At 41.6% G+C, this 19,525-nt stretch overlaps 1 protein-coding gene across 4 annotated transcripts in view; it reads right to left on the bottom strand.

The window, feature by feature from the left end:
- CADM2 (cell adhesion molecule 2) overlaps window positions 1–18,527 on the bottom strand; it is a 585,014-nt gene extending 566,487 nt beyond the window's left edge. For 2 of the 4 annotated variants that reach the window (XM_030263057.4, XM_030263065.4), the window contains exon 1: window positions 17,913–18,527. In XM_030263057.4, the coding sequence (XP_030118917.1) occupies window positions 17,913–17,973 (61 nt within the window). In that variant the 5' untranslated portion in view covers window positions 17,974–18,527. The remainder of the gene's footprint in view (window positions 1–17,912) is intronic. The other 2 variants (XM_030263073.4, XM_041719483.2) reach the window with 1 other exon arrangement.
- Between the last annotated feature and the right edge of the window lie 998 nt (window positions 18,528–19,525).

Genomic DNA, 19,525 nt, shown 5'->3' with positions numbered 1-19,525 from the left:
TTGCTCACCCTAACATCCTACAAAAGCTGAATCCAGCTTTGTGCTGCCCAGGAGAGAGAAACCAATCCTAATACAGATTCCATCTGAAGCCTCTTCCACATGACTACACTGGTGTCTCCCAGCCTTGCAAATCCTGCCTGGATGCTTCCCCCTCCTAAATGTGCACACTCAGACCTGCAGGTGATGGAGATTAGCCTTGAAACTCCAGGATCAGCAAGGTGGTGCCCACAGAAGATCTGGTTTGGCAGCTCCCCTCACTGCAGCCCATGGAAGCCAACAATAAAAGCAACACATCTGCCACTGGAAATTTAGTGAAATTTTGTGCACTTCACATGCACAATGAAATTCATGCTATCATGTTTTTTAGATGTATCATCTTTTAGTCTTGCTAGTAAGTAGCTTAATCTTCCACAGGAGAATTACTGCTTAGCAAAAAACCCACCAAGAAAGAAAGAAAATGTTCATTAAACCACATTCAGTGCGAAACTAGAAGTCTTTCAAGTGACCTGGTGTTGCAAATTTCAGGTTCTTTTTGTGAAAGAGAAGGTTCCATTAACTCTTATATTTGTTACCGTTTCAGATTGCTTTTTTCAGGGTTAATAAGCTCAACTGCTTGCAAAATAAGCAAAAAGCTTAAAAGCATTTATATTAGTGGTTTGTATTTCTATTTGTTCAGCTTGTCTTGGAGCCTAAGAAATTCACAACCTCAAAATATGAACTCCTGCAGCTACAAACAGCAAAGAATTTAACCAAAACTAACTGCAATGGTTGCTTTTAAGGAATGGCAAGAGGACACCCACACATTTCATAGAAATTAATTGTGTCTCCTCAGTGAAGAGCATCTGTTTCATGAAAGTAGGACAAAGGCTGGGATGTAGCACAGCCTTTCACATCCAGCATTAACCAGATGACCCACAATGACCTGGAACAGCATCATTCTGACTCTGTTGAACAAGCCAGTACCAGATCTTCCATAACACAGCTGCATTGATATCAACACTCAAAAAAAAAACAATAATAGTATGCATTTTTGATGTAACTTCTATTTACAGAGAGCAAAACCACACATTTTCAGGGGAAGTTTTCACATTTCACTTTCAGAGCACTTCAGTTATTGCACTTAAGTTTTCTTTAGTTTTGGGCAACTTTCTCACCAGAATCTGACTCATACATGGATATTTAATTTATTAGCTTTGAATGCAGTTCAAATCAAGTGATGAAATATATATATATATAATATATATATGCTTATATAGAGTTAAACTTATGCTAAATATTTATATACAAATATTGTTAAAACTATAGTTCAAAAATAATGAATAAATGCAAATTCTATACCACATATTTTTTTCTTAAATAATAGAAAATGCAACCTGGGTTTTTTCAAAACTTCTGCACATGAATTTCTACTGACCACAGTTGATGCTGCATTTTTAAGTGAACTCTATTTCACACAAAACTCGGAATTCCAAGATGCATTTTCAGCAGTCTACACCAAGACTAATGACTAGATCTGGCTTAGTACAGTGCTAGGATGAGATGATACTAAAAATTCTCACTGAGAAGAATGAGACATGCATTAACAAAAAGTTGAATTGTTATGCTTGCAAAGAGAAGAGTAAGGAAAACCAATGTACTGAAGATGAATTACACAAGGCTAATTAGCCCAGCCACAGCCCCATGATGTTTCCAGCTCAAGGACTTGTTTGGAGAACTCCACTTTCAGCCCCTTAACCTTGCGATAAGCTGCTGAACTATAACTGCTCAGAAGGTGCACTTCATATGGAATAAGACAGGCTCAACTCAAAGAGTCAGTGCAGAAGGAAGAGCTCAGCTTTACTTAATCCTTTGTCTGTCATGGCATTTTGTGATGAGAAAGCCCAAAAATGAAAATATTGAGATACTTGCCAGCAGAGCTAGCAACAAGACAAAGGATTTAATGAACCAATAGTCAAAAATTTAGCCAACACTTTACGTGGCTGAAAGCCTTACTTATTATACCACTTTTCTGAACAAATGTTAGTACTTACACAATCTCAGAAGACTATTTGGTTAGGTGGGGAAAGAGTTTTTGATTTGCTGAGATCATCAGGCAACTTAAAAGCACATACAGGTGCAGACTGCAGAACAGTGGTACTTATTTAACAAATCCAGTCTGGGATGCAGCTGCTGACAAATAGGCATAAATAAAATGGTCCTGTTATATGCATGAGGTTTCTACATGGCGATTACTTAAAATTTACAGCTTATGCACTCAGCAAGTTGAGAAAAATGCCAACACACTTGTGAGACTGAATGACTTTTCATATGCTGTGACTGCACCTTTGAATTTTCACAAGCAGGTACAGAGCAGACACATGGGCATGCCTACAATTCCAACTTCAAAATCACAGAGAACACACAAGTTCAAAATCTACAGTAACAAAATCACCACAGTATTATCTGAGCATTGATACTGATTACTTATGTGTTTCACAATAAAAATGATCAGAATTCCAAATAATAGTCCTGTAGAGACGAAAAAGAACAGTCATCTTTATTTCAGCTTAAATAACCTGTTTCATGGTAGAAGAGCTGGACTTCAGAATTTTATTCATATTTTTAAGTGATGCTGGCAAAGTTTCATGCACACTGCAAATTCTTTGGGGAAGTGGGGAGACAGAAGAGTAGCTGACAGAAAAAAAAAAAAAAAGACCAAAACCAACAAAACCTTCTTTCCTAGGTACTTGGAATATTTTATTTGCATAGAATCTGATAACTAAATGAATTAGGTTCATCAAATATCATGCAATAATTGCCCTATCTTCTTGATCGCTTATTTTCAGTATTGATATAAACAGATCTACACAAATTCTTTGCCTAGCTCATAATTTTCATTTAATTCTGCTATGTTTGCAATGTTATGCACAGATAAAGGTTTTCAAGATTAATTAATCATGACAAACACTCATTAATCATGAAACAACTCTCAAAAAAAAAGTATCACTATTATGAGCCTGAGTAGCCTTAGATCTCAATTTAGGTAATGTTAACTTTAAAAAGTTAAATTCAAAGGTTCTGGGATCCCACAATCAGGGAAAACGAAGAGGAAGCACTGTTTACTCTAAATACTAATTATTTCCTTCAAATTCCATACTTGGAAGAATGACTTCACGTTAAATTCTCTATATTTACACGTTTAGTTTTCATCTGAGCTCTGAAGTGTGAGCTGTACCAGAGTCACATCCTACTCTGAAGCTATAATAGAGAATCTTCCTTTAACTCTATTTGAAATAAAACAGTTACTGTAACTGTGGCAACTGAAACATAATGAAAAAGGTAAAGTACTTGTAAATATCAACAGAAAGTATCTAAGAACTTAGAAGCGGTGCAGATGCAGCAAAAACTGAGATACTGTTATGAAAAATGAGGTAGTTCTCTATTGTGCCCTTCTTACAACCCTTCCATAGATACCATGGAAGTTAAATTGGGAATAGTTGTCTTTTTACTAAATCAGACATTAATGTTTAGTGTTACCCTTTGATTCTCACTCAAATCCAAACAAAAGGGGGAAAAACAAACAAAAAACACACATTGGTGACAGGTGACAATGGGCTTCCCATGCTTTTGGCTCAAAACAGACAATTACATATTTATTCAGAATTATTCTTCATCTGATTTAATAAATTTAAAATATCAGGACTTATAGCAACACACTGACCAAACCAGAATAAAAACTTAAAAGTCATGGAGAAAAAAAAAAAAAAGATGAAGTCACAGATTTAAAAAAAAAAAAAAAATAAAAGTGGAATGCAAAGCCTAATTCAAAAAATGTTGGAAAAAAAAAATTCTCACAAATATAAATGCAAAGTATTTTATGGCTCCTTTACATTGTGGCATTTTCCTAGATTAGAAAAGTAACCTTATATATGGTGTCATCTTGCACTTCATGTATAAATTATTCATTGCAATGTAAGCCAAGGGAAAAAACCTACTGTGCCAATCCAAATGATTTCAAACAGAAGTTCCCTAAAACTCGGTACCTTATGCAGATCTCTCCCTACACTGGTAATACTCAGTAGGAGGGAGAAAACAAATAAAGAACTCACTATTATTTTAATGTACTAAGAAAGCAAACCTGAGCTTTAGTGAACACAGAATCATAGAAACAGAGAATGGCTTGGGTTGGAAGGGACTTGAAAGATCATCTATTTCCAACCTCCCTGCCATGGGCAAGGACACCTTTCATACTTTTGGAATCGTGATGTTTCCCAGAACCTAAGCAGAACAAAAGAAATAAAGATCATTTTTATCATATTTCCTCTGTTTTGAAATAATAATATCCCTCTCTCTTCCTCAGATCTAAGGATCAAGCAGCATCCATTTTCTGAAAGTTATTTTGGAGTGTTGTAGAATGTTGTAGAAATCACAGGACATTTTCACCGCACCTGGCTTAAATTAGATTCTTAAATAGCATCTGTAACTTAGAAAATCAACAGCAGCTTAGAAACAACAGCAGCTCTGGTTCTGACACCTCACTCCTTCACATGCTCATGCTTAGCTGCTTTGAAAGGAGTGGGCTGGTGCAGAAAGACTTATAAGTGGTCCTTCATTTATTTATTGACAGCTCATCTCCAACACAGTACATAAATATCAATTTTACTGGTTTTGAATCACAACAAGTTAAAATAAGTAACTATTTATAATAAATTCTCTCTCTTTCCAGTCAAATATTTCTTCAAGAGAACACTTGCACATAGAAGGACTTGATTCAGGGGTCCAACACTTCCTGAGAAAAAGAAGAAAATACTCTAAAAGTACTGTAAAAATTAAGTACTTGCAATAATTGGGAGTATGTGCTAATCCACAGTCCAAACTACAGGCTGTGGGAGAAAGTAGAAACTTCTGAAGGTCTCTGGTTTGATAATTTTCAATTTATAATATGCATTCAGAAATCTGCACACTTGTACCCAATTACAGTTAGAAACACTTAATTTATTAACACCCCCCCTTTTTAAAAGTAAATAGTCTGCTAACCCATGCAAATTGTACCACTATCCCTGAGATGCAATTCTGCAATAAGGAAATGCTAAGCACTGAAGTAACTCTGGCCGTGGGTTTTTATTAGTAGTTTTTAATGGCAAAAATTAAAACCAAAAACACAGTATAAAGTTCATTACCACACAGAGCATAATAAAATGTGACTCCTGCTTCAGAGCTAAGAATATTTGCTTGTCAGGGAAAAAAAAAAGGGATTTTTTTTTTTTTTAAATTCTTTGTGAATTGGAGTTGTTTTGGGTTTCTTTCCTATTTCCATAAGTAAATGGAAACATCTTTTGTTGCTTGTCAAACATTGGAAAAGCTGCTTCAGTGACACTAAAATCCCACAAAAATCAACATAAAATGAATCATTGCTTTTAACATTGGTATAAATTTGTAATTAATTGTATGCGTATTATTTAGATATTTGACTAAATCTCTAATTAGTGTCAAGAAAAAGCACTGTTTGATTGTTCAAAAGAAGAACAAAGTAAAAACTCAACTTTCTGTTTCAGATTCCACTATGTATTGCAGCACTTCAGAAGGAACAGGGGAAACAAATTCCATGAAAAAGTGTTTTCACACTCCTCCATTAACAGCTGCAGCTTATTTTTTGAGTAAGTAATTAGATACTTAGAGCAAACACATTTATAACTCTGACCTGGCCAGAGCACATTTTCATTTCTTTTTCAGTGCAGAAGTACATTTTCCCTTTATTTCTTTATCTTCCATCTGTTCTTTCAACGCTTTAGTTTAAGCAGTGGTCAATGAGAGGCACTCTCCACCGAAGTGTTACATACTGGAGTTGGAGACTAATTAGACATTTATTATTCTGCTGCAACACTGAACACTAATAAAACAAATCTATCTCAATCCTAGGCAGTTCATTATAATCTAACTTCACTATTTCCTATTGCAGCATTGAGACAAAACAGTGATTAAAAATTTATATTTTTTGTAAATGTAATAAAACTTAATAAATTGGTTTTCTTGTTTAATTAATTGTGGTTTATATACTGCTACTACAGAATTGCAACAAATTTCTTCCAGCAATTATTGATGATCTCATTGTGCTGTTAGCAAATTAGTCCCAAAGTGTTTAAGAAACCAACAGTGGAAAAGGATTAAAAAGGTTCACACATCCAAACAAGTTAAAGTGATTAGAACAAATAATCCTAAATATAACACCAAGCATAAAGTCTAAAAAGTCAGTTGAATTAACTCCAAAGTCATTCAAACTGAAAATAAAAGGAAGTATATCACCACACTGAATAAAACTACACCATTCAATGCAAAAGTTCTTTTCCATAAACTATAAAGTGTTGTATTGAGCAATTATTAGCTGCTAAAGTAGCATTCTCAGTGAAATCTGAAACAGTAACTTCTTCTAACATTTCTAAGAGACCTAAATTCATTTTTTAAAAGTAGTAGCCTGGTGTTCTCAGTCCACACTTAAGAATTCAGCTAAGCAACAAAGATGAAAGAACAGCACCACCTAGTTCTCTATTTAAAAGTTTTCAAATATCATCCTCCATTGATTTATTTTTGTAATCTAAATTCACATATGCAAGTGTATTCTGCAATAAAATCTGTCACACTGCCACAGGAAACAATACTAACAAGTTTGTCAGGAGTTATTAAAGCATCTGATGTAGATGCTTTACAAGAGTATACTGTGAAAAAAAAACAAAAAAAAACAACTTGCACACACAGTTTTGAATGGCAGAGACTTGCAATAATACAAATCTTTCTCTGAAGCACCAGAAACGCTGGATGGATTGCCCATCTTTTCTTAATTCTGCTCTTGGGACTATTTCCCTAATTTAGCCAAAACACTGTATTTGTATTGATTCCCCTGTACAGTAGCCTGACACTTGATAGTGTGCACACATGTTCCAGATACAAAAAATACATTCACGACACAGACAGCCCCAGAGCCTCAGTAATGTATGTGTTTAAAAAGCTTGTTGCCAGTTGTTTCACAGTTACCTTTCTATTCTGCAAGCAGCAGAAGCCTTTCAGAAATGGGGTAGATGTTTCAGGTGTTAACTGAACTGAAAGTTTTCGTGTGAAGAATTCCCCTTTTAGAGAATGAGTGGTGTGCATTGAGGCAATCCAGACCTTTAACAGGAGGCAACAGCATCACCTCCTGCCTGCTCCTACCATGCAAACATCTTACCCAAGTTGTAGCAGTGTGGCTACCAATGTTTAAATTTGATAAGCACATTGCTACACATGCAGAGCAGTAATTCCATTTGTCTAGACATGCTAGATTTCCTAAGTTCTTACTCAGATCAAGAGGACATAACAGCAGTGGAATTGTATTTCTGAAGACATCTTCTGTTTTGACACTGATATTCATAAGTCAACTCCAATTTTTCATACTAATATACATTTCACTGGATCTTTTCTGTAAGCCTCTTAATTCAAACAGAGCACAAGTGACATTGATACTTGGAGTGTTCTGGGTCGTACTGCATTCTACAGTGAAATGGCTTGTCTTGTAACATTAGAGAGAAAATGGGAGTTAACTGCACCTACAAAGTGCTTTAGCTGCATTTGAATGAGATGCTCAAATCAAGCAATTGATTTTTCTCAACTCAGAATGAGGAAAATTAAACAGGGCTATGCTGAAATGCTCTCATGCAGTATATTTATACCAATCTGTGGAAATTCATTTCAGTTCCTGGTTTTCCTATGGTGACTTCTGAAGTATTTTCAGCTCTCATATTTGCCCCGTCCTGCTTATGCTTGTAGGAAGTCTTCCATGTTTTACTGACACAAAAAAATTCAGGTGAATCGACTGGAGCTTTATGAAACCAGTGTCCCTGGCAGGAGACAGGCTCCAGTGCCAGGGACTGACTCCAACTGGCTCTCCTCCTCACCTCTGTCAATACACATTTGAGGAAGGCAGAGAAATAGTGGGTAGAAAACACTAATAATTAAAAATAAAACAAAAGCTAACCAAACTCTCAAAAAAAAAAAAAAAAAAAAACCAAAGGGAAAATTCATGAAAATTCATTCTAATCCTGCTATCACATCCATCTCACGTAATTTCTTCTCAAAGCAGGAAGAAAGATGTCCTCTAACAGCTTCTACAGAATGCACTTCCTCTAAAATCTTTATTTGTTTCATTCCATTTCCTGCAGAGGGGAAGGGGTGGAAAGTCACAGTAGGAGAGAGGTGAAAAGTCCCAATGCGTCCTGCAAACCCAAAGTCATACGGGGTTTGTTCCAGCCTGATCTTCACAGGTGTCTTGTCCTTCCCAGCAAAGGCTTCTGTGCCAACTCCAGAAGGATGCTTTATTCCTAGAGCAAATGAGCTGTGCACATGTCCTGTCCTCCATCCATCCACGTATCATCCATGAAGAACACTTAGGCACTGCTCTGGCACAGCTCACTCCTTGCAGAATTGACACATCAATGTAAACAGATTAGACAGGATCCAAACTCGAGGCCCTTATCCTCACAATCTTAAGAAAGCAAATCCCTCGTGCATACAGAGCAGGGTTACTGCTGTTTCCCCACTATAAGCCTTGAAGCAGCAAGCAGAAGCAAAAAAAAGAAGCTTTTTTTTTTTTTTTTTCTTGGCAGGTATCCTGGGCAGACAGGGCCTAGAGGGAGATTAATCTGCATTTATCTGTCACCAGCCAGTCACATATTTTGAAATTTATTTCTGAAGATATTTACTTTCTAAAAAAACTTCAAATGGTAGGTTTTTAACGACCAATTAAAAGGAAAAAAAAAAAAACAAACACTCTATGATACTAACTCTAAACAAAAGCTTTTCGTTTGTTTACTTAACATTGTAAAGAATAATAGATTCTGTTTTCCTGTTGGGATTTATGGTATATTTCAGTTTGCAACAGAGATAATCTAATGAACATTAAGTGCATCTGCACTTCCAAATTCTGTGGTACAGATATCACAGTAAATGAAGAATATCCTTCATAGCAGACGTTCAACTGCCTTCTTTATCCAAATTTCTTGTTATTCCATTTTGCATCAGATCAGGAAGAAATTGTCCTTTTGTAGAACAGAAGTATCACTTCTAACAGACAAAAGCAGATCTGTACAAAATCTGGTGTAACTCTTTTTCTCAAAATCCAAAGACAGCTTGGGAAATTCTACAATCCTATTGTTTTCAAAAACTCTTCTCCTCCCCCCACCTCCAGACATTGCTTCCACAAAATATATAAATGCCTAGTCACTTAAACCAATGTTATATTCCAAGCTATTTTGAAATTACATTAATCTTACGTACTAAGCATATGGGAAAGTCCCATAAAGAAGTCTACAAGCCAGTGAGGTTTTTTTTATCTATCATAAATAAAAACAAATGGCCCATATATTTCTATTGATTTTATGCTTTCCCAGTGGCTCCCAAATTCACCATTCAGAATGCAGCAAAGCAGTAATGATTTATAATTTGCAAACCAATAATGGCTTAGAAAGCTGAGAATATTTTAATTTTATTCTTGTCCAATTCTAAAACTCGGGCTTATTTTTTGGGGAAAGTACTGAAATTATGTAAGCTTTGAACAATTATTTAAGGAGTTGAGGAATTTTGCATTTTACACACCAAAAAGAAGCATTAACCAGAAGTTTGTAAACCACAAACTTTACATTTACTGATGAGAGGTATGCCACATACTTGACAAAAAAATCCATGTAATAAGAAGAAAGACAAATAGTTCTGCAGAAATGGACAAATAGTCAAGGTTCTAATCCATACTTAAATTACTTAAATTACTTATACCCTGCCTGTATTCAAAACCACACCATCTTGGCTGTGTTTATATAAGCACCAGTCAAGATTTGCCTTAAGACATGTTACGCTGAGGAATCCAGCCTTTAGAGAAAGCACAACCTTTAAAGCTAATTCACTGCTAATTTGGTTTTATACCAGAAGATGAGACACACTTTTTTAATATACAATGTCCTGTCTGTTGTGTGACTTGATATTTAAGTTCTGAAAAGCTCCTCAGTGTTAGGTGTTGTAATTTTTGCTACAACTGATTTTAAGTTAAAATTGAAGGGATTCCCTTTTGACTGCACAGATGTAATTTGTCATTAACCACAATCATCACTGAACAAGATGGCACTTATATCTTCCTCTATATCATCCAAATCTCACCTATTTTTCACAGTGTTACAAGGCTACATGATACAAGCCTGAAGACATCAGTAACATTATAAGAAACCTGCAATGGAAAAGTTAAATAAGTGTAAAGTTAAGAGAAAACTGCAATGCCGAGAAGATGCTTCACATGTCATTTAAAACCTGGCATGTAAGTTTAAGGTTTCCTCCAAAGACAAGAAGTTCTTTCATTCTTACTACTCTTATCTTAGTTGCTAACAAAAGAATTCATATAAATGGAATACTTTAATATATTATACCATTTGATGACCTGTCACAGATTTGGGATACTTTGTTAATACTTGATTAGTAATCAGTTTAGTGAGTAATATTTCTAGTCACTGCATTTATTCTCCTATTTGCAAATGGCTGCAGTTCAATGTTCTTGTGCAGTTGAAGACATTAAAAAATCTCATTCAGCTGAAAGAAATTCAAGAGTGAAAATAAGTGTTTTCATTTATCAAATTAAGTCTTACTTTCTCTGTATAAATCTGTGCAAATCAATGGAGAATTCTTCACTGTTCTCCAGTGTACCACAATAAAGCAACAACTAGAATGTCAAGATTTTAACTTCACATATAAAAACATATTAACACTCAGGAAAGAAAAAAAAAAAAAACAACACTTTGAAAGGGATAAATATGAAATTAACTTGATGCTAGAACATACTTTTTATAATCTTTTAATTAAAATAAATTTGATTGCTCCTGCTTCAACTAGTACAGCTTTTCCCCTGGTTAGGGACTAACCAGAACAGCCTTCCTGCCTTACAGCATAGCAGGAATAAAAGCAGGTCAAGCTACACTGTTAATCCAGCAGATGTAGGTCAGTTTGGGATAAATATCGGAACAGACAGAAAATACCACAGTGCCCGTGCCTTCTACAACTGCTGCTGTGAAGTAATTTGGTCTTACTCTCTTCAGAGCTGTCAGTCAGTGTCAGTTCTTGAATCTCCAGTGCTGAACTTCAGAAAAAAAACCAAGGGTTTTAGGACTCCAGTGGGTCTGTACCACTGTGCTGCCTATTCAGCTTCTGCCAGAAGCAGCAGCAGCAATAATGCAGTGCATCCTATATTGATGATAAAGGTGGAACTGCATCTTCAGAAGTGGTCACAGATTATTTTTGCATGTAGCACCAGACTCTGGTTCCTTCACCTAAGGTTTAGTAATTGAATTACCAAGATTAGAACCATTATTTGATTAATACTGTGGCATATAAGAGGTTTAAAATATCACCAGGATATTTTTATCTCCAACGTAAGAAAACAATCTCTCCTGCACTATTCTTCCCAACAAACTGTTTACACAAAGAGGATGATAGAATATCAAAGCTATTTAAACAACCTCCATACTGGATATGTGATGACACACTCTGTTTTACAAAAAACCTAAACATTGCCAACTCCATTCACAAAACAAAGGAAAAGCTGTAGAGTAGTTCAGGAATGTATCTCCACATAAACAAAACTTATACAGGAAAATTTTCAGCTCTGAAAGAACTTTAGTCATTTGAATTGAGGAACATACACTACAATTATTTTTCTGAAACTGAAAAGCAGTTGCCTATGGACAGTTAATAATCTTTATCAGCTATTTAGGGAAAAAAAGGATAAATCTAAATTGAGTATTATGAAAGAGAAAAAAAGATGAATGCATGAATTTATAGTAATGCAAAACTATATTAAAATTGATTTGCTGCTACTTCGAATGCAAAAGTTATAAAAGCACTCACACTCTCCAAGAGCCATTTGATTAAACTCAAAATCAGTAAACACAACTCAACTCACTGCTGGGAGGAAATTGTCTTTCCCTCAAAAATCCTAAACTTGTCAAGACAGCAAAAGCATTCCTAAATAAGACTTACAAGGGTTCCAAGGTCTATATTTTGCAAATAAAAGGATGGCAAAGAATGCAAGTATGATTTTTTTTTTCCTCACATTTACAGATTAAAGGGAAAGGAGATGGGAAAACAGGTAGAAAAACCACCTACATTGTTCACTAACCCCTCTGTAGCTGTTCCGAGTTCCACATGCTGAAAAGTCCTACACACCAAACTCCAGCATTAGAGGAGAGAAACTAGAAGGGCAGCAACACAGCCCTCAGTGTTTTGTACCTGAAATAAATTTTCTCTCCCTCTTTCAACCCCCTTAGGATGCTATTGCAGTAGTGTCTTATGCATTGATAAGCACCCATCCTAAGCTTAGTATCAATTAACATAAGAGAAACCACAAACATTTGGGTTTTGTCTTTAAATTTAATTTATAAAATTAAGGGAAAAGTTCCTGAAATAGGTTCAGAAGGAAAAATAAAAGAAAAAAAACAAAACAAAACAAAACAAAAAAAGCTACAACATTTACAACATTAAGGACCCTTGCAGAGAAACCCACATTCATTTTTGAAAATACTCAGTTTTTTCCAGAATGTTTTCGTTATGTAGAAGGATAATTGCTCAAGGGCAAATTCCTGAGAGAAATCATGATTTTAGAATTTATTCCTTGCCACTGGAACATGGCATTTGCCTTTCTTCCTTTCAAACACTCAAACACCTCAAAAACTCCTTAGGAAGAAAGGATATGATCATTAAGATCATACTTAATATCGATGCAATCCCAGAGGATACACACACTAAACTGTGTTTAATAGTTTTACCATTCTGCATTTGTTTTAGGATGTGTATTTTAAAAAGCAGGTCAGTGGCAATCTCTCCACAGAAGACCCTGCATTGTTTTGAGAGGGCCTAACTTTTGAGAGTTTCTTCCTGCTGTTCAACACAATTAAAACAAAATTGAAGTAATCCTTCTTTCTCTAGGAGAAGCCATTAAGAAGACAATGACAACATCTCCTACTTCTACATTTTTAAAAGTAGTCACTGTTCTAGCTCAGTCATCCTCACTCCAGTTGGTTATACTGCTGCTCTTTTGGTAAGCACCTGATGTCCATGTCCATACCATACATAACTGCTGTTACCAGTTACCTCATCAACATTTGTAATGCACAAGAAAGAAAAAGGGAAAAAAAAAAAACCAAAACAAAAAAAACCAACAAAACCACCTCAAAATCCAAGCTTCAATTTACACAGCAATATTAAAAGAATAACTCATATTAAGATAATAATTCTTTGGTGGAAATAGTAAGGGTAATCTCATTCAACACACTTTGTCAGTAGTAGGATCAGGCCAGAAGGATGAGAAAGCTAATTATGAGAACTAAGGCTTCTATAATAATAATCTAGAACTTAGAGACATTTACAGTACATTATCATGGAATTGCAACTGACAAGTAAATTAAAAAGCAGAGGTAGATTGACTGTTCTACGTTTCTGAAATAAAATTAAAAAAAAAAAAAAGAACAACAAAATTAACAGGATAGTAGACAAGAAAAATGTATTTGTTTCAACAGAGGTGCTTCTGTTGATCAGCATTTCTATGGAGTTACTTCTTTGGTGACAAACTTCAAAACTGTTTACTGTCAATTTGATGGTAGAAACTTGAAAAATACTTTGAGTGCAAGAGTGAGGTAAATACTTGAGTGAGTAATCCCTATTCATTTTCTCCACAGGGAAGTTGTGGGACATCATCAATGGGAATCTGGATTGTTTAGTTATTTCACGTTCTAAACCTGAACTGCTATAGGATGAATACCAATAAAAAATCATGAAGAAATCAAGCAAAATAATTCATAAAATATGAACTAGACTGAGAACTAAGCAGCTAATAAGCCTACCAAGCCCTTGTTAGATTGATGGAAGTCATATAAAGACAGACACCATCAAGTAGAGTGAAAAATTTTATGTTTCAAATTGTGTCTAAAATATTCCACACAGAGACTGTACTAAAACTTCTGTCTTTTATTATGTAATTGTGTATGCCCTCACAGTACCTACAGAATTAAAACTCCATGCATTTGACTCGCTGTACACTGTATTAGCATATGAACGCTGAGCTGTCAAGACAACCCCTGTGCAGGCAGCCTTGGGTTGCCAAGGTTTTGCTAACAGAAATCCAACTGAAAATTCAAAACAAAGTCTAAACACACAAGATATTGGGTAAAGTGTAACGGCTTCATCTTAAATCAGCACAGATGATCTCATTAGTCATATCCATGTTTGTCCAGGTTTGTTTGCAGGTTTTTTTTTTTATTCTGCTTGTAACAGATCTGAGCTAATGAAAAGAGTCTCACCCGCAAGCAATTACCTGTCTTGGCTGATTTGTTGCATCAGTGGCCACAGTTTCTGACAAATTAAAGAGTCCCTACATAATTTTCATTAGTCGACAGGTTGCAAGGATTTGAAGTGTCTGAAGCAACAGCACTGAGAAGATTTGCCCAGTGTTGCCAAAATCTTGGAAGTGGATCGTTTGCTCCCAACCATGGCACTACCCAGTGCCTTCTCGGAGCCGAGCACATTAAGGCATTAGATGCCATTTGCATTATCACACAGCAGGGGGCTACAGCAGCTACAATTCCAGGATAATCCAAACCTGTATCTGTATCCTATGAATCCAGCAGAACTATTTTTATTGTAACAGTTTCTCACGTGGCGACTCTGGACAATAACGAGCTTACTCATCAGGTTGCATAAAAACAGTTCAGATGAAGCATTTGAGTTTTTCTAAAAACATACACCCCCTACAACTGTTAAAGTTTAAGGCTGTGTTTAAAAGACAATCAGAACGGAAAGAAAAAAAAAAAAAAAGTAAGGATATCTGTAAACATAAACAAGAGGTTAACCCCCTGGGACATCATCTAAGTACTCCAGGCACATTACAGTGCTCAAGTTAAGAACAGTAGCAGCCAGAGATCCCACTATTTTCACAGCAAACGCTGGAGAGGGCAGAGCAAACAAATACCATCCCCAAACTCAGCTGACAAACCATTTCCCAGCTCCACGTTATTACCCCCTCTACCACCTCCAGCACTCCCCTTTCACAGCAAGCAGTTGACACTGGGCTATTTTACTTCTTGTTTGCCTCCCCTCTGAAGGGACTGCTTGCTGCTAATGCTATTCCATGCACAAGCTGAGAAGCATTATTCTATGTCCTCTTCCCTCAGCTGATGCTTCATCAATACTCAGGATAGAATCCTTAAGCAAGTCTCTCCACAGATCTTGCCAGAAAGGCAAACTTCCATACAGGACACATGTCAGCTTGACTCTTTGTCACCTTGTCTTTAACTTGCTTCAGTTTCACCAACAGAAACCATCGGTAATTACAGTTCAGAAGTGCTTCAGATCCTCAGGACAAAGATGTAATTCCCATCAGAGATGACAGAAAAACCTGCGTGTCCCATGGCCCACAAACAGAAAATTGGAGGAATCTAATAAATCCATTGAGCCACTTCACAATACAGTTTGGGGAAGTAAATCAAGCCAACAGGAAAAACTACTTTTAAATGCAGCTATTAAGCTATCAACAAGATATGTGTCTAATAGTAACTGTGTCTGCTACTTCTGTCAAAATAAATGGCAGATACTAAGAAAACAACATTTACGAAGTTGTACTTTAAGGTGGACTGAATGAATTTGATATCCTCTTGGATACAGTTGCCACTGAGGATAGTCTTGTGGAATGTATTTATTCATCTCCTCCATTCTCCTTTACCTCAGGAAACAAGGGTTGGAGAAATTACTTCCTCTCACTTCTGCCCGAGTGTTACAAGTTCTTTATATCCCCTTGAAAGAACACTCTGCTGAAGTGTGGTACACAGAGAGCCTAAGTATTTCTGATTGAAGTTTTAATCGGGAGCTGAAAAAACAGTCGTGTGAGAAACTGAAGAGAGGGGAGATGTTTTACACACACAGAGGGCAAGCTGGGTAATGTGTTAAGCATCACTTTTCCCCATCTGCAAGGACAGGCCCAATCTGGTTATTCTCACACAGACATAGTCAGATTTTGCACTACACCCCATTTCTTGCAACATGTTTTTTACCTGATGCAGTTCACAGAGTTACATTCTGCCTGGCACACTCTCTAAACCGCAGTGAAAGACATCACTGTTTTTAATCACTGGTTTACTCTTAAAGCTGCGCTGCGCTGAATGCGGCTGATTGCATCTTAGGAAAGATCAAATCCTCCTCCTCCAGCAACAACCCCGATTTTATTGGTGACAGAAAGTCAGTCCAGAGGCTTCCCACCCCCAGCTCCGTCGCAGGGCAATGAATTGACAATTCACAGGGAAATGTAAAAGGCAGAGAGGAGCCAGCCCCCAGGTGCAGCGCGCCGCACATGCCCCCATAAATAATCCTGTATAGCACCAACACAGCAGCTCCTTGTGCGGTGACGTACCGGGCAGCCCATAAACATCGGGAAAGAATACAAATAATCCGCCCGACGGACCCGTCCTTCGCGATTGCCCAGCTCACTCCCTTCCCCTCGCATTCCTTCTCGCGTCCTCGGCCGGGAACTTCCCCGCGAGGTGGAGCGGGGGCACTCGTGGGAGGGGGTCTGGACGATGGGGATGGCAGGGGGTGAGTGAGGCTGCCGTGTTTCGGGAACCCGGGCGGCCGCCTGTGCCCCCGCTCCGGGCTGCCAGCCACGGCTCCCTCCGGAGAGATCGCCCGACACATGACGCAGCCATGTGAAACGCGAAAATGTATTAAACTTGACGTGAAATGGCATGACGGAGGCGAACGAGGGAAAAAAAAAAAAAAAAAAAAAAAACCCAAACAGAAGGAAAATAAAAAACCTACAAGGCCACTTAGTTTAATCGACTCTTCGCTTCTCCTTCCCACACCGAAACAGCCCGCACGGCGAGCGAGGGAAGGGCTGGGAGATGCCCCGCATCCTCCCGGAGGAGCGGGTCCGCCAGCGAGTTGCAGCGGGGTGGCTGCCCGGCCCCTCCGCACCCGCCGGGCCGCGGGGCCGGATCCGCCGCCCGCCCCCTCGCATCCCGGGAGCGAGGGGGCAAACTCCCGGCGGCAGCGCAGCGCAGCGGGCTCGGCCGCCGGCTCGGCTGCCGCTGGAGCGGGAGAGGTCTGGGCGAAGCTCCCCCGCAGGCAGCCGCGGCGGGCGGGCACCTCGCAGCGCCTCGCGGGGCTTCCCTGCGCGGCGGCCGCTCCATCCCACTTGGCCGGATAACGGGAACGAGGGGGAGCAGCGGCGGGGAGGAGGGAGAGGGGAATACATCCAGTCTGGAAACTAGCTGCAGGATGAGCCGCCTGGAGCAGGATGGCGAAAGGATCCACCGGCTCATCCGATTACCCTACGTGCACATCTGATGCCTCGCACACAGACGCGCACCCGCGGCGGCGGCGCAGCGAGGCGCGGGCACCCCCCATCCCGCTGTCCCCCGCCGGGGGGGCACGGCTGGAGCCCCGCACGTTTCCCCGGGATGCTGTTGCGGCGCACACGCCGCTGCTGCGGCTGCACTCGCACTTTCGGGGGCACGTTCGCGGCGGGCGAGCGAGGAGGTGACGGCCGGCCGGGGGACGGCTGCGGGGGTCGGCGAGGGGCTGGGGGCGGCGGCGGGGTGAGGGGTAGGTGGAGGAAGAAGCACGGAGGGCGAAGGAGGGCGGGAAGAGGCTGACGAGGGAAGGGCAGGAAGGGTTAACAGCCGTGCGGCGCTTCAGCGCTGGATAGCGCTAGCCCAGCGAGAGGCTGGGGGCGCACGGCGAGGGGGGGAAGCCGGCAGAGGGGCGAGGGAGGGAGCGGGTCAGGAGTGGGGCTGGGGGGGAAACCTGGGATGCCCCGGGCCGCAGCGGTGCCCCCCCGGCGTCCCTCCCTCCCCGCGCGTGGGGCAGGGGTGGGGAGGAGGCGGTACCTTGTACGAGGATCCCGCAGAGGCTGTAGAAGCGCAGGAGCGCGCCGGGCTTCAGCCGCATCCTGGGGGCTCCCCTCGGGCTGGGTGGGCGCCAGGCACGCAGATCCGCAGCCTCCCGCCGCTCCGCTCTCCGGGCGCTTCCTTCCCCCCGCAGGAGCCGCCGCCGCCGCCGCCTCCGCCGCAGTGTCTCCCTCGCTGTATCCAGTGGGGTGAGGAGGAGGAGGAGGAGGAGGACCAGGGTCGCGGGGGTGGATTGGGGAGGGAGGAGGAGGAGGAGGAGGAGAAGGAGGAGGAAAGAGCGGCTCTCTCCGCTAGCTCCGGCGCTGCTGGGCAGGTTCAGGTTCCCACCGCGGAGCGGTGCCAGGTGCCCCCGCTGGCTCCCCTTGCCCCTGCCGGCGTGTCCGTCCGTCCGTCCGTCCGTCCGTCCGTCCGTCCGCCTCTCCGCTCGCCTATGCCGGGCTGTCCCGTGCCGTGCCGTGCCGTGCCGCCGCGGGGCGGCGGAGGCGGGGGGATGCGCAGGGACCGGGATCCCGCTCCGCTCCAGCCGCTTCCCGGCGCGAGACACAAGGGCAACCTCCGCTCGCCCCGCCCCTTTCCGCGCCGGGCCCGCCCCGGCCCCGCCCTCCCGCCACACCCCGGCCCGCCCTGCGCCGGGCCCCGCCCCCGCGGTCCCTTTGGCTCCGCCTCCGCCTCCCAGGCCCCGCCCCTCACCCTCGGCCCCGCCCCTCGGGCGGGCGCGTGACTGGCGCGCGGCGCTGCCCAATAGCCGCTGCCCGGAGTAGGCCGCGCAGCCAATGAGGAGCCGCGTAACAAAGCAGAGGGGCGCGCCCCGGCGCCGGGCCCGTCTCGCGCACCGCTGAGTGACAGCCGGTGCGGGCCAATCGCGGGGAGCGGCGGCCGCGCGGCGGCGCCGCAGCCAATGGGCGGCGAGAGCGAGCGGCGGGGGCGGGGCGGGCGCTGTCCAGGGCCGGTGCTGAAGCGGCGGCGGCGCCGGGCGGGAGCGCCGCGGGCCCGGCCCGGGGCTCCGCAGGGACGCGGCCCCTTCCGCCGGCCCTCGCCTGAAGCCCTTCTCCTGCCTCTGCCCTCCCGCCCCGAAACCGCGGAATAAGGAACGGCTGGCTGCCTCTCCGTGCTCCTGGGAGCCAATCCCGTGCGGGCGCCTTCACCGCGGCGGCGATGAGATCGGCCCCCGAACAATGGCAATAAAGAGCTTCTGGACTTCGGGCGGTGTTGGCCGGACTCTGCGCGGCGTGGAGAAAGTTTCCTCTTTGGAGTGTTTCTTGGGAGGGCTGGGAGCATTCAGCTCGTGGTCTGGAATCGCTAATGTTCCGAAAGATAAAGCACTGAGCACCATGAGGAATGCAAGCAGGCAGGCAGCCGCCTCAGCTCTGTGTGGCTGGTGTTCAGCACAGCACGGGCCACCTTCTGCACAAGCCTCCCAGTGAAATCAGAATGCCAGGGTTTGAAGTTGCTGGATCTCTCTGTAAAAACCCTGTTGAGGAATTGTCTTGCCTTATCCCATAGAAAGCAGGATTCCCCTGCACCCAAATAATGATCAGGTATTTCTCCAGTTCTGGTTCCATCCTTTTCCTATTGAGGTTTCATCTCCAACA

The sequence above is a fragment of the Taeniopygia guttata genome, chromosome 1 (genome assembly GCF_048771995.1).
Source record: "Taeniopygia guttata chromosome 1, bTaeGut7.mat, whole genome shotgun sequence".
In the NCBI taxonomy this organism is placed as follows: Eukaryota; Metazoa; Chordata; class Aves; order Passeriformes; family Estrildidae; genus Taeniopygia; species Taeniopygia guttata.
This window is presented reverse-complemented; position numbering and strand designations above follow the sequence as displayed.